Source organism: Notolepis coatsorum (genome assembly GCF_963971535.1).
Source record: "Notolepis coatsorum genome assembly, chromosome: 17".
NCBI classification, from domain to species: Eukaryota; Metazoa; Chordata; class Actinopteri; order Aulopiformes; family Paralepididae; genus Notolepis; species Notolepis coatsorum.
The window spans coordinates 96,737,248-96,754,003 of NC_140181.1; the positions used below are offsets into that span (position 1 = coordinate 96,737,248).

Below are 16,756 nucleotides of genomic sequence, written 5' to 3' on the forward strand. Positions count from 1 at the left end.
TATTTTATAGACCAGGGCCCTCATTTATCAATGGTGCGTATGTACACACAGATATGTGCGTAACCCGTGCGTACGATCATTTCTAAGCAAAGTGTGTGACTTATCAATTTGAACGTGTGCTTGACTTTGTGCGTATATTTACGCACAGCTCCGACCGTGCGTACCTGGCGCCCGGTGGTAGAATAGTATTATTGCAATGCGGAAATAAGCTTCCGTGCATTAATTTCAACATTGGCGTGTTCTGTAGTATGACCCATAATTCATTATAGTTCATTGTAAAATAGCGACAGTAGTGTAATTATTGTCAAACCCTATAAATATAGCATTTGGAATAAGTCTTTCTTTCCGAATGAATGCAGCATGGTTTATATATAGGGTTATCGGAATAAATGGGGTGCACTGACTGCGGGGGAACTGTTTTCAGAGATAGCAGATAGGAATGAATGAATGAATGAGGGGCAGTCTAATTGCAGAGAGAACATAAAAAATATGAACTAGAGTCCGCTATACCCGAGGCGAGACACCTCCTTCATTTGTAGATGACCGAAATTGGAGCGTGGAACAAAACGCACAAATGCCATCCCCATGCACATTCAAGTCTCCACCCTCGGGTGTTTGGCCACCGGCACGGTCCATCGTGATATTGGAGATGGATCGAGCAATAGACTGTTACTGTAATGGGTGTACCAACCATGTAGCTGTCAAAGCTCCATCACAAATGCAGTTATGTGAATAGAAAGGTTCTTGTATATGCTCTCGTATTATTGTTTATATAGGCTACCTAATACCGACATCAAAATAGATTGTATGCCTCTACAAATCATATGCAGGTAGAAAATTTACGGAAAATCTGTCGCGATTTGGAGAACTTTAATCCCTGGGTATTAATCGAACGAAACGAAGAAAAAGCAGTCATATTCCAGCATGGTTATTAATGACACCAATGGCAAACAGTGGTTAACGGTCTTTTTTAGTGTTTGCATTGCCCAGGCAGCAATGGTCTTTAGGAAGTTAATAGATCATATCCGACTGTTTCCGACATCACCGTGTACACGTCTGTCGCGTATTTCTCCCAGGCGTTCGCTCGGCTTAGTCCACTTTTCCACATTTCATGGGGGTGTTTCATTACCATATATGGTTAATTACGGGCGGTTCTATATGCAAATACGTAAAACCGTGCACAAGTGTAGATCAAGTGATATTTATCAACACTGAGTACTTGCAGGTGTGCGTGGGACACGTCTATGCACGTGTGATAAATCCCGATTTTTCTGTACGTACACACATTCTAAATTCTGTGCTTAAGAACAAAAATAGAACACTTTCTAAGAATTGTTGATGAGTGAGGGCTCAGGCCTATTGCAAGTTGCTGTACTCTGTCGTCTACTCTAAGCCATCCTAGGTTGTCAAAGTGGGCAGGGGTGAGGTGGGTTCTAGGAGTAAGGTCAAGCAGTAGTCTTGACCAGTTTGTTTTGTGATGTTTCACTTCTCAACTGCCTGGTGATGAGGTTAACTTCTGAACTGCCTCTTGATGAGGTTCACTTCTGAACTGTCTGGTGATGAGGTTCACTTCTGAACTGCCTGGTGATGAGGTTCACTTCTGAACTGCCTCTTGATGAGGTTCACTTCTGAACTGTCTGGTGATGAGGTTCACTTCTGAACTGCCTCTTGATGAGGTTCACTTCTGAACTGTCTGGTGATGAGGTTCACTTCTGAACTGCCTCTTGATGAGGTTCACTTCTGAACTGCCTCTTGATGAGGTTCACTTCTGAACTGCCTGGTGATGAGGTTAACTTCTGAACTGTCTGGTGATGAGGTTCACTTCTGAACTGCCTGGTGATAGGTTCACTTCTGAACTGCCTCTTGATGAGGTTCACTTCTGAACTGCCTCTTGATGAGGTTCACTTCTGAACTGCCTGGTGATGGGTTCACTTCTGAACTGCCTCTTGATGAGGTTCACTTCTGAACTGCCTGGTGATGGGTTCACTTCTGAACTGCCTGGTGATGAGGTTCACTTCTGAACTGCCTGGTGATGAGGTTAACTTCTGAACTGCCTCTTGATGAGGTTCACTTCTGAACTGCCTCTTGATGAGGTTCACTTCTGAACTGCCTGGTGTTCTTTGACTTGCAGAGATTGAGATGGTTGAAATCTCAAAAACTAACACTGGAATCGCGTGCAATTTGATTGAGGAGATGTGGAAATGTGATTGAGACACTTAGGCCTTGTTTCACAGACCTTGTGTAAACATTAGCAACACAAAAACCACTTGTGCTCTGTGGAGTTTGGCCTTGACACCAAGAACACGACAGGGTTCCTCTTTTGTCCAGCGGTTACGATGAGAACACACCATTTGTTGGCCAATCTCGCTTAGTGCAGAATCATGGTCGGCCAATCTGTTTGGAGTGCTAACAAAAGATTCATCCATCGCCAAACGGACAAGAATGTGAGAGATCTGGCTCTCCCACTGTAAACAGTTTCCTTATCCATTACACGCCGGCCCGTTCAGTAACATTCTCCTTCTCATTGTGAAGCGATCTTACGCCCGTTTCCTCATTTCTCCGGTATATATTCTTGTTCCTGCTTCCTTGTCTCCCCTAGAGAAGAAATGTGTTGTTGGCACAGCCAGTATTACTGAGGTGTTTCCTCTAGAAGGTGTATGATGACTGATTACATCCTAATTAAAAATTGGTGTTTGGGTATATATATATTCTCTCTCTCTGGATATATATTTATATTCTACACCTGAAGTCCCTAACAAAAAATGTTTAAATGTTTAAGTAATATAGGTAGTATAGTGGTCAAACTTTATGTTTAAGTAATCCAGGAATCGGAAGCCAAATGATCTGGCAGTGAATGAACACCCATCTGTGTTCAGTCAGGATCAAAAAAAGTATGGTACACAGTTTGTCCCATTCTGTACATTTAGCCTATGTAGTACTTTTATGTACTGCATGCACTCAGTGCAAGCATTCAGTCACAGATACTGCTGCCCATTCATCACTGATTGTCAGCTGTTATGAGTCTTAGGCAACAGACTTTTAGTTGAAACATATTTTTTTCTTTTTTATAATTTTTTTTTTTTTACATTGAATGAGATAGGTTCCTAGAAAATAAGTGCACTAGTATTTTCAAGGTATTCTTGCACATACCTAACCTTCGGCACACACGCACGTCTGCACACACACGCATACACACACAGTGCACTATTTAGCACATCTCTGGCATCACAGTAATATAGGCAAAGAGGCATTATTCTTTACTAAAAACATCAGATTGTTATTTATTAAACATTTGATTTAAGGAGGTCCTTCTGCATGACTGCATTAATTAGCAGGAAATGCTATTTGGATTAAGAACCGGGCTATTAGATTAGTCAACTGAACTAGGCTATTACATTAGTCAACAGAATCATATAACTATTAAAGAATCGGGTTATTACATTAGTCAATAGAATCATACTATTATAGACAACGGAATCATAACTATTAAAGAATCAGGCTATTAGATTAGACAACGGAATTCTACAGTATTACTATTGGCACAACATTTGGCCACATCATGATCTGCTTTATTGGTTTCATGGTCATTGAATGACTTATCAGCAACCCGAAGGATGAGGTAATACAGCAGTGATATGAAACGTTATTCAGTGATCTATTACAGCACAGGGGGATATACTGATACCCATCATGAGACTAGCTAAGAGAGTAATAGTGCAGGCTACAGTTTTATAAACAGTGCTGCTGGTATTATTGATCTATTCATTAAATTATGATATTCAATCTTTATTTATACTAGATAAATACACAGTTTACAGTGCCGTCGAGATGTTACATGCACAAGTGTCACAGTGCGTTCATAAATATAAAGACCTCAGACAATCAGAATAATTAAGAGCACATTTTAAAATCCATTCGAAAAAATATATATATATATTTGCAAAACGACAGGGTCCAGTGGTCCATTCCAATAAAGAACTAATATAATTTGGACAATCTCAAATTATGGCTTTATAAATAAAAATATGTAGCCTATGTTGTTGTAGGCTTTAGGGGGTTTGTGTTGATTGTGACGACCGTTTGTCTGTTAAGATATTCATGTCTGAGTCGTTATCATGGAGTAGCCTATAGAAAAGTTGAGGCTGGGGCAGCTGGGTGGCGCAATAGAATAAAATGTAAAAGGTAGAATAAAATGGAATATAAACTAAATTAAAATAGAAGCACAATAGAATATAATTATGAAATAAAATAGGCCAGGGATGTACAATTGTGCACAATGTGGTCAAGTATATGTACACTAATTAGAATCAAAATAGCAATACAGTGGGATGGAATATTTAGCAGGGCTGTGCAAAAAGCTATCCTAAAAGAGTAATAAAACAGTTCAGCTGTGCAGTCATTTGGCTTTGTTCTCACAAGACGAAGCAATATTTATGCAAAAATGAATACATATAGGCTAAGTAAATATTACAGCATAACCACCTAGTTTTGTGTTTTTAAAGATGATTGGCGTCATGATGTGTTTTTTACAAGAGAGCTATATGACCTTCCCCCTGTCTAGCTGCAATAACCCATATAAGCTATATTATCCTGCTCTCGTCCCTTCTACACGAAAGGCATGGTGCCATCTCTGAATGGACCTGTCTCAAACCCTGCCCTCTTTTCTTGATCCTCCAATCACAACTGTCGCTTACCTCGGACAAACCAAGTTTGTCCGAGGTAAGCGACAGTTGTGATTGGAGGATCAAGAAAAGAGGGCAGGGTTTGAGACAGGTCTATTCTGCAGAGTCACCGTCAATCAGCACTTTACTTCCGACTTGACACGGAGACGTCTGGGAGGAAGGGCCTCGGCTGAGCAGCACAGACTTGTCCTGTCCTTGCTTTTAGCACGAGAACAGAAGGCCAGTGCATAAATATTGTTATATATATATAAATATATGTTATGGAACGGAGTGGCGGCAGCACTGTAGAGCCATATGAAATCCGTTTTATTTTTTTCCAAATTCCATTTTATTTTTTTCCAAATTCCGTTTTTTCCGTTTTAATATTTCAGAATTCTGTATTTTGCTTTGTACGCTCATTTTACCATCAGAAATAGTGTCTAATAAGTGGGAATTAATAAATGTCCACAATTTAATAAGATATAACAGTCCATTTAATAGGGCCGTCTTAAATACTTTGAAGCTTCGTTCGATGGGCATGGGATTCGAATATGAAAATAAAATTTGATTATTTAAAAAAAAAAAAAAAATTATATATATTTTAGCAAAATCAACTCTGCCTCTCTTTGTTAACTACAACAAGCAATGCTGTTTGTTATTTAAGATGACGGACTCGGCACTGACAGATTTGTGTTCATTGTGCTGCTTTTATAAAGCCTCAAATGACGGCTTACAATATTTCATGAAAGCAAAGTGTTTTGTTTGTCTAAGATTTTAAAAGGTTTAAACTTTACAGCACTGACAAAGTTGAACAAAGTGCTGTACAAGTTCCACAACATAAAAAAAAAAAAGTAAAAAAAAAAAATAATTTTAAATTTTTTTTTTTATAGTGGATTCCATTTTTATTGCTCAATTCCGCGATTCCGTCCGCGATTCCGTGATCGCGGATTCCATATGGCTCTACAGCACTGTTATCTGATGCAGGCTACATTTTCTCAAGACTCTCAAATAGCCCTCTGACACAGCAGTCATCCCCAGCACACATTGCTCTACCTTTTATCAGCATGCCCCCACTACATTACATTTAGCTGTGTCTAAACAACCAAGCTGCCTGTACTCAAGAATATCCTTCTCTGTCAAGACGGACATGAGCACAGGACAAGACAAGTTACCAGGGGTCATGTTTCAATTCTTCTACCGAGATCAAATGCAATGAAAATAACTGCTAATGTATAGGGCCATCTCGCAGTGGAATATATATAATAATATAATGCAGGACCTGTTGCAGAAGTCTTTATTCGGCATGCAACGACACTCAATGTTTTTAGTGGTACACACAGCGGTTAGTTTAGCACACACACCGGAACACACACGCATGCATTGTCTCTTTAGGATCGCAGATGCGATTTGTCTCTGCGATTAACCCATCCCGTCGTCCTTCCCCCCCCCAAGGGCAGCCGGGAGCAGACAGGCGTCAACGTGAGCCGCGCCAGGGGACCAATCCAAGTGCTCCTGTCCGTCTTCGTCAAGGACGCCACAGCGTTAGCGATCTGTTGTTGTGCATGTTTTTCCATTGGGTTTATCTTATCGGGGGGGAAACCCTTGCGAGCACGGGGAGAACATGCAAACTCCACACAGAAAGGCCTGGGAGATACCCCACCTGAGTACCTGGCATCATGGAAACCTGGTCCCCAAGCGGGAATCGAACCCTGGACATTCTTGCTGTGAGGCGACAGTGTTAACCACTACACCACCGTGCCGCTAAAAGAGTAATAAAACAGTTCAGCTGTGCAGTCATTTGGCTTTGTTCTCACAAGACGAAGCAGGTTGCCAGAATAGGTTGCCATATGAAATTACTCAAGCAACAAGCAAGTAAAGAGGTTTCTTTTGGGTACAGGCACAATGCTTGATATATACAATTTAATTATTTTACTAGTCATTTTGTAATATTTTGGTATAATGCTAATGTGATGAGTTGGGTTGGATGGGTGTGGGGGGGGGGATTATGTTATGTATATTGTTTTGTATGTTTGTTATTGTTTGTTTTATTTTTAATTATGTTTGTTTGTATTTATTGTTTTGTGTGGACTGTGGACCCCAGGAAGAGTAGCTGTTGCCATTTGTAACAGCTAATGGGGATCCCGATAAACTAAAAACCTAAACATTAGTCATGTCAGTGTAGGCTTAGTAAATATTGCACGCTAACCATGGCTTTCCTACCGTTGCTGTAATAACTGTACACATCGCTTCTGTTGTTTCAACAACCACTTCTATAAAAAAGGGTTGTGTATGTTTAAAAAATAATAAAATATATAAAAAAAAAAAAAAAAAAAAAAGTTGTGGTTGAAAGACTGTTCGTAGTGCTTTGCTGATGCATTTATGCCAAAACAGTTCAAATGAATGAAATTACTTCTAACCTCAACGAGTCATTGACTCTCAGTGGTGGGTTCACATTATGATTCTGCACCGTGCTGCTACCATAAATGTATAGAAATACCGTTCGTTCCAGTTCTGAATACTTCCCTACTTGGGCCATTTTATCAGTCAGTGACCAAAGACAGATGGACAGTTGACCTGTTGAGTATTGATCAGTGTACTGTATCAGAATACAGTGGTATTGATCATGGTCTATACAGTGGCATTGATCAGGGTCTTTAAAGTGGTATTGAGTATTGATCAGAGTCTATACAGTGGTATTGAGTATTGATCAGAGTCTATACAGTGGTATTGATCAGGGTCTATACAGTGGTATTGAGTATTGATCAGGGGCTATACAGTGGTATTGATCAGGGTCTATACAGTGGTATTGATCAGGGTCTATACACTGGTATTGATTAGAATCTACTGTGATATTGATCAGAGTCTATACAGTGATATTGAGTGGATCAGAGTCTATAGAGTGGTATTGATCAAAGTCTATACAGTGGTATTGATCAGGGTCTATACAGTGGTATTGATCAGAATCTATACAGTGGTATTGATCAGAATATATACAGTGGTATTGATCAGGGTCTATACTAGGGGTGGGACGATACATCGATCCAGATCGATACATCGATGTAATTATCAACAATCGAATCGGATCGATGCGATGTAATAAGATCGATTCATATCGATACTCTTATTTTGAAAATCCTGTGGCGAGTCTCATATCCGCCCAAGAACAACAGCAGTAGCTCCGTGTGTGTAGATGTTACAGCATAGCATTCTCCCTTTCTGTGTGTGTGTGTGCACGCGTCTTTGGAAAGACCAGATGAGGTCAGAGGAGTTTGATGTTTAAATGTTATTTAAACATAAACAATATAATACATAATAAATGTAGGCCTATACATGATCATGCAACATCAACAAATTGTTGTAGGAACGGTTTGGGAGAGGGAGGTTGTGAGTTTTGAGTTCCAAAAAATGTAGCTTAAAGTTTAAAGCTCAATATATAAAAACGTGGCACTTTACAGTGAACAGGAGGTCTATTTGTATTAAAAACAATAGATTGATTTCCTTTAAATGTCTGGAAGAGCTCAAAAATACAAATGTCAAATGATATTTTCATTACCTTTTTTTTGTTGATCTAAATGTTACTCATCTCATATCGATCGCAGGCACCTGAATCTAATCGTATCGTATTGTATCGTGAGAGACTTTGTGATATCGGCAAATATCGTATCGTTGTCCAAAGAATCGATATCGTATCGTATCATGATGAAACTGGTGATTCCCACCCCTAGTCTATACAGTGGTATTGATCAGTCTATACAGTGGTATTGAGTTGATCAGAGTCTATACAGTGGTATTGATTATTGATCAGAGTCTATACAGTGGTATTGAGTGGATCAGAGTCTATACAGTGGTATTGATTATTGATCAGAGTCTATACAGTGGTATTTAGTATTGATCAGAGTCTATAGAGTGGTATTGATCAGAGTCTATACAGTGGTATTGAGTATTGATCAGAGTATACAGGTATTGATCAGAGTCTATGCAGTGGTATTGAGTATTGATCAGAGTCAACAGGGCATCTTGTTTGTTTATTCTCTGTTGTGTGGGGTTTATTGTATTAGGCTTCAGTTTAATGTTATTCATCAGGTATTGTGGCTATAAAATAATTTATGCTGTCATATTATACAGTTCATCTTTCATATTATTATACAGTTCATGATGTTTGTCATCGATCATCCTCTGTTTAACCTCAGGGTGATGATGTCATGAAGCTGTAGGCCTTGTATCCCAAGCTGCTAGTGCCTGTTGTCCTAGTGACACACACACACACACACACACACACACACACACACACACACACACACACACACACACACACACACACACACATTTTTGATGTGCAAAATAAATCTGCATTGTTCTTTGGCGAAGTAGCCCTTTTTAAAGTTATTTTCTACGTATTCAACCAGCTGCAGGTTCTTTAGTAGTATGTCATCAGTCAACACCTTGACTGGTGTCAGCGGTGCCTCCAGGTTGTCTCTCTGTGGTGGTGAGCAGTTGATACCAGTAGGATTAGCGGGGGTTGAGCCACTAGTCGTCACCTGTCGTCGCCACACTGGATGACCTGCGTGGTGCTACTCCAGGTCGGTGTCTCTTACCAACAGCCTGTGTACTTAAGGACAAAAATAACCCCTGATCACTTGGCCAGACACTCGCGTGACACAACATCAGCAGTTTTGTAATAGTTATGTTGCCACCTAGCCAACATATTTATCAACCTCACTGTCTGATTGCATGTTTTCACGCTCTCAGGGGGATCTAGCGAAGAAGAAAATCTACCCAACCTTATGGTGAGTTTCTCCACCTGCACCAATACAAATAAATCGTTAACTTATTAAAGGAACACGCAGACTTTTTGGGAAATTTGCTTATTCGCCATCTACCCTGGAGTTAGACAAGCGGATACTCTTTTCTTCTCTGTGCATGCATTAGGCTTAGGGAACAGCCGCGCCGTTAGCCTAGCTTAGCGTCATTCACTGGAAGTAGGTGTGCCAGTGTAGCCTAGTTCCCAACAGTCACGAAATACACTCCAAATACAACTCAAACGTTCCTGTAAAACATGTTGTGACCTGTGTATTTACCACGTGGAGAAATAAAAAAAGATATATACTCAGAACTATTTGTTGCCGAACCACTGCTGCCTGGGCGCAGTGATTTCATCACCTCAAAAGCCCGGTTGTTTTTTTGAAAAAACAACTTACAGTGAATGCCGCTAGGCTAAAGGTGCGGCTGTTCCCTAAGTCTAATGCATGTACAGAGAAGAAAACGGTATGTAGTATCTGCTTGTCTAACTCCAGAGTAGATGACAAATAAGCCAATTTCCCCCAAAGTTGGCGTGTTCCTGACGAAAATCTGCTATTCTGGTCCGGTGCTGATGAGGGTGTCTTTCCCTCCATCCCTCCTCCCCAGGTGGTTGTTCAGAGATGGTCTCCTCCCTGAGCAGACTCACTTCGTGGGCTTCGCTCGCTCTGACCTGACGGTGGACGCCATCCGCACTGCATGTCTGCCCTACCTGAAGGTAAAGCTACAGAAATATGTATATATTTTCTGTTAGGATCTCTGGGTAACAGTACTGTATATTTGCATATCGTATATGTCACAAATGTAACAGTACTATATACCTGTATGTCATGTATGTCCCTATGAATTGAAAATGGGGGACCCTGATGTAAACAAGACGAAAGTCATTCTCTGGTCTGCAACCCCTTAACAATTGTGTGTATTGAGCCGTACTGTATTGTACCCATTCTGCAATCTGTTAAATAAAGTATTCATTCATTCATTCACACACTCGCCCCCAAACACACTGCATGTCTGCCCTACTATTTTATATGTCTGCTCATTTTACCCTTGCTATTATTTTACTTATTTTTACTTTTATCTCTACGCCCCACTATCCGCTGGGTGCATACTATGACCTTTATCACGTTTTGTAACCGATTACAGAAATTAAAGAAGCCTATTGGAACGTGAGGTTCTGATATTATTTGATTAATATATCTGCATTATCTTATCCCACTTTATGCTTTGCCTCTTGCCGCTTGTTTTACACTGATTTTATGTCTTATTTCTTACTGGTGTAAAGCAGTTTGAACTGCATATACATGTATTTGTTTGTATCTCCCTTCCGTCCACCAGGTGGCAGACACGGAGGCGGATCGGCTGTCTGTGTTCTTCAGCAGGAACACCTACGTCAGCGGGAAGTATGCGGACGAGGCCTCCTTCGACAAGCTCCACACCCACGTGCTGTCCCTGCCGGGCGGAGCCCAGGCCAACCGGCTGTTCTACCTGGCCCTGCCCCCCAGCGTGTACCACGACGTCAGCCAGAACATCAAGCACCACTGCATGAGCACCAAGTCAGCCTCCCTCCGTCCTCACTGTGTTCAACTGGATAGGATATATAAATTCATATCATGATGGTTATATATGATGTATAAATTCATATCATGATAGTTGTATATGATGTATAAATTCATATCATGATGGTTATATATGATGTATAAATTCATATCATGATAGTTTTATATGATGTATAAATTCATATCATGATGGTTATATGTATAAATTCATATCATGATAGTTGTATATGATGTATAAATTCACATCATGATGGTTATATACTATTTAAATTCATATCATGATGGTTGTTATGATAATATAAATTCATATCATGATGGTTGTTATGATAATATAAATTCATATCATGATAGTTATATATGATATATAAAGTCAGTGGGTCTCGCTGAGCCTTTCTCCTTACTGTGTTCAACAGTATATGATATATAAATTCATGTCATGATAGTTGTATATGATATATAAATTCATGTCATGATGGTTGTTATGATAATATTAAATTCATATCATGATAGTTTTATATGATATATAAATTCACATCATGATAGTTGTATATGATATATAAATTCATATCATGATAGTTGTATATGATATATAAATTCATATCATGATAGTTGTATATGATATATAAATTCACATCATGATAGTTGTATATGATATATAAATTCATATCATGATAGTTATATATGATATATAAATTCATATCACAATAGTTATGATATATATACATTCATATCATGATGGTTGTTATGATAATATAAATTCATATCATGATAGTTATATATGATATATAAAGTCAGTGGGTCTCGCTATGCCTTTCTCCTTACTGTGTTCAACTGGGTTTACTGTGTGTGTGTCGCTTTTCCCGAAAGTCTGTAATCTCATAATGTCACTAATCGAATAGAACAAGCCCTCATTCTCGGTAGGAATGGTCCTGGTCCTTTGTAACTAAATTGTTTCTCATTAATGTGCAATTGTATTTTCTAATAAGGAGTGATTAGTAGTATGGCCTTGTGCTAACTGAGTATGTCTGACCTGCTCCTCCTCGTGTGTGTGTGTGCGCGTGTGTGTGTGTGTGTGTGTGCGCCGCACAGAGGCTGGAACAGGGTGATCGTGGAGAAGCCGTTTGGCAGAGACCTGCAGACCTCGGAGGAGCTCTCCGCCCATCTCTCCTCCCTTTTCACCGAAGACCAGATCTACCGTATCGACCACTACCTGGGCAAGGAGATGGTGCAGAACCTCATGGTGCTCAGGTACAAACACGACTCCTAAGACGCACGCGCCACGCTGCCCAAAACCAGGGCTGTTCCTTGAATTGAGGAATTTTCAGTCGACTAAATAAGTCAAAGGATTTAGTATTTTTTATGATGCGAGAAAGAGGTGTGCTGAAAATTTACACTTTGACTGCTGTTTTGATAGGGTTAGGGTCTTTACTCTTGGCTACATTTGAAAAAGAGAGGCAACATTAATAGTGCTTCCACATGTACGTTTTCCAATTTAAGCTACAACAAGGCAGTCAAGTAGTGTGAACGCACCTCAACCAGGCAGTCAAGTAGTGTGAACGTATCTCAACCAGGCAGACAAGTAGTGTGAACGTACCTCAACCAGGCAGACAAGTAGTGTGAACGTACCTCAACCAGGCAGACAAGTAGTGTGAACGTACCTCAACCAGGCAGACAAGTAGTGTGAACGTATCTCAACCAGGCAGATACAAGTATTGGGAGGAGATAGGGGAGGCAATGATCAGAATACTAGGATACGGATTACCACAAACGGGACTGGTGCTTTACTTAGGAGACCTGACACACGAGGGAATACAAGGGGGGGACAAATATTTAATAAAGATAATGTTGATAGCGGCCAGAAAAGCAATAACGAGACTGTGGTACAAGGAAGACCCACGACAATAGCACAATGGGTAGGAATAGTGGAAGAGATACAGGATATGGAGAGGATAACACACATGCTGAGGTTACAGGAAGAGACATTTGGGGAAAGATGGGGAAAGTGGGAGGACTATAAGGGGAACGAAAACGACATCACAGAGGAAGAAACAAATGCAACACAAGAGGGAGAAGGGTAAAGGAGGAAAGAGGTTCAAGGAGGGTCTCTGAACCCATGTCACACATTTTTGCTTTAGTTAGTAATCTCTATCTCTATCATTTGGGTAGGACGATTGCTTTATGTTTTTTCAATTTATTATTTATGTCTGTGGAACTTTTGCTTAACACTTTGGTTGCCTTGGGTTAAATTCATGATATACCATAGGTTGCCGGCTCTATTTGTCTATGGAGAAGTACCCCTTCTTTGCATGGCTATAACTTTTTAAATTCTATTGCTACATTGCCATTATTAGGGCCCATTCAAAGTCCTATATGTATTGTTCATTGTGTAGCAACGTTAAACTTTTTCATTCACATATTCATAGTAAAGTATGGTCTAATGTATAAGTATGTTTTCATCTCTTTCTGCAGCTTTCTCCAGAACGTGATCTATAGCCCCAAATGCATTATATTGATGATGCAATACAGTTGTATGGCAATCAGCGCGATATAAAAAATTCCAACTAGACGTACTTCTAGAAGTTACTACACGTCATCTGATGTTGACCGGATGGGCTAGGGGGCGTTTATAATTCCGTGGGCAGCGTTATACCAATCATCTAATGTGGGTCAAATGTTGATAATAGCAGTTAGTATCGAAGACGGTAACGTTACACGCTAAAACTCACCCCAGTCTCCGCGCGCCGTTGGGCGATCATCGTAGAGTAGAAATCTTATCATTATGGGATGTAAATTTACCCGGTCCATCTCCAGCTTGTATAATGGTATATACGTCCAAATCATGTTGTTTATCGAGTTATTGGCAATCGATCACTGTGTAGCGTGACGAGCCAGAGTCCCGGGACCTATAGCGAGTGCCCGGAAGTAATACGGACGTCTAGCACAACCTCTATGGCACATCCTGTTAAGCGATTGCGCCGATCGGCCACCAGATGGCGCTCCTGAACCGCCAGAGAGCTCAGTGGGTCCTGCTGGTGGATCTCAGGCCAGCGGAGGGGACATATGAATCCGATCGCAGATTTTTGAAATATTGATATAAGGACGCTGTACAGCGTCCTCCGGCAACTTGAGCATGGCCGGCAATGACGTCTAAAGACGTTTCATGGCAGCCAAAGTGTTAAGTCGGTATTTATTATTTCTGTTTTTGGGTATTACATTTTTTCTTTTTTTTTTTCTTTATAATTTGTCTGTTTAACGGTGTTGTACATTATGTCTATATAATATGTACCTGGAAGACCGACTGAGAGGATAATAATATTCAAATATGATGTTGTTTGTATGCTTGTAATACAAAAATGCAAATAAAAATTGAGTTTAAAAAAAAAAAAAAGACATAAGACACAGGGAATGACAATAAAGTAACTGGACACTAGGGCTGGGCGATTAATCGAAATAAAATCACGATCTCAATTCATAGACCTATGCAATCTCATTTAAAAATTTTGACGATTTCTTTTATTCAAACAAATGTATATATATATATATTTTTTTTTACTTAACTTTTTTAAATGATGACTATTCCGACTTGAGTTATTTTGTATGTTACAAGAGACTTTTAAGTTTAAGTCAAGCACTTTGATATGTTATGTTGTGTTTAACACTTTGGTTGCCACTGATTAACATGGTAAAACATGGTTGAATGCCACCACCCACTTCAATGATTGCGTTGTGAACACATAATCTCTGTTTTAAATTATGGCTATGTGTCTAATCTGCCCGTCGCTTATCAATGACTTGTTTGCAGTCAACATTGTCGAAACGGATTGTTTTTTAATCGGTTCATCTCCGTTTTATAGCATTTTGAAAAGCCCTCGTTTTCTTGAAAGTTTCAGGAAAATATATAGATTCTGTGATAAACGGCATTTACTGGAATATTCTGGAATACATAAAAAACTTTGAAATTTTTCGACCTATTTAGGAATAGTTTTCAAATAAACGCTAGATTATCGATAGTAGAGAAGCGATCTGAAAAATATATTCTCATTTCCTGATCAGCACACACACACACACATGGGGCAAACGCTGATATCTCTGTGAAAATAGAACCGATTACCCCAAGACTGGTCAAATAAATTGCTTACCTCAGATCAGATGTTCTCGAAAAAGATTATTCCAATTCCTGATCGCCATTCCAAATATCGATCGCGTTATTGATTCAGCGTTGGGTACTGTAAATATGTATTCCACTTTGTTTTGCGGCTCGGCGATCACTTCGGTCTCTTCAGATGGCTTGACGGAAAAGTAAAATGAGGAAACTGGACCCCACCCCCCCATCAGTCTAATCCAATGGGGTGCAGTTACACAGGGAGAGACGATAGGGGGCGGTATTTTCCCAATGGAGCTCAGAGAGAGTCTGCAGCACTAGCGTGAGGCTCGATTGATGAAATATGAATTCAAATCGCTAATAAAAAAAAATACGACAAACAAACGCTATATAGCGTTGGTGGCATTCAACCGTCGGCATGAACTAACGACAAAACGCGTCCGTGGCACTCAAAGTGTTAAAGAGTGGAATAAATTATTTTTATTGAAAAAAATAAGAATCGTGTGAGAGAATCGTGATCTCAATTCTTAGAGAGAAAAATCGTGATTCACATTTGAGCAAGAATCGCCCAGCCCTACTGGACACTGTACAGAACAGCAACAAAAGTAGTGTGTGAAATAAATGTACCTCATCAGAGACAGCTGATGAGACGCTGCTGATGAGCGCCTCTGTGTGGCAGGTTTGGGAACCGTATCTTCGGGCCGATCTGGAACCGGGACAGCGTGGCCTGCGTGGTGCTCACCTTCAAGGAGCCCTTCGGCACCCAGGGACGAGGAGGCTATTTCGACGACTTCGGCATCATCCGGTGAGGAGAAACCTTCACGTACCGGTCCCCCCCCGCTGCAGACTGACTGACTGGCAGTGCAGCGTTTTGCATTGTGTTTCTAATCTGATAATGTGCAAGTCGCAGGGTTCGCACAGGGTCTCAATGACTTAAAGTGCTTGATTTTTGACAAAGAAAGTAAAGGCCTGGAATTCGTTGAAAACAGCCAATTTTTTAACAAGGTGCTTAAAAAGTCCTTGGAATTCAAATCAACCATTCGCATTGAAAGTTTTGTTCATCCATGATACAATTGTTCTGAATCAAGAAATTGCATTTTTTTTAATCTAAAGTGTAACTAATTGTCAGAAAGCCATAAATATTGGATCCGATTTTTTTTCCAATACAAAGCAAAACGCATTTAAAAGTGAATTGGATCATTTTAAATGCCCTTTTAAATGAAGAATGGTGCTTGGAAAAGTACTTGAAAGTCCTTGAATTTCATTTTGCAATGTCTGTGGGAACCCTGAAGATGTGATTTTGAGTGATCGTAGAGTGTAGTGTACTCAAGAAGCTCCTGAACTGTACCTGTGCAATTGTAAACATTAAATCTGTATGTATTATCGATAAAACCCTTGTATTGATTACTCACTGCCAGACAAATGTTTTATGTAATGTATCAATAAGCCTTTCTGATTTGATGTTAAATGTTATGATGCATTTGAGAGATGATGGTGGATCATATGCATTCGCCTGTTCAATTATAAACTTTGTGGATCATTTTTCCATTGTAATTTCAATAATTGTACACATTAAATCTGTATCTAGTATTTATTGGAAAAACCCTCATATTGATTTCTCACTGCAAGATAAATGT

The 16,756-nt window shown here is 39.8% G+C and overlaps 1 protein-coding gene across 5 annotated transcripts in view; it reads left to right on the top strand.

Moving 5' to 3' along the window:
• LOC311243404 (glucose-6-phosphate 1-dehydrogenase) overlaps positions 1-16,756 on the top strand; it is a 38,791-nt gene that overhangs the window by 9,195 nt on the left and 12,840 nt on the right. For all 5 annotated transcript variants that reach the window (XM_084332624.1, XM_084332625.1, XM_084332627.1 and 2 more), the window contains 5 exons: positions 9,411-9,448; positions 10,068-10,176; positions 10,797-11,014; positions 12,107-12,265; positions 15,799-15,924. In XM_084332624.1, coding sequence (XP_084188750.1) covers positions 9,411-9,448; positions 10,068-10,176; positions 10,797-11,014; positions 12,107-12,265; positions 15,799-15,924 — 650 coding nt within the window. The remainder of the gene's footprint in view (positions 1-9,410; positions 9,449-10,067; positions 10,177-10,796; positions 11,015-12,106; positions 12,266-15,798; positions 15,925-16,756) is intronic.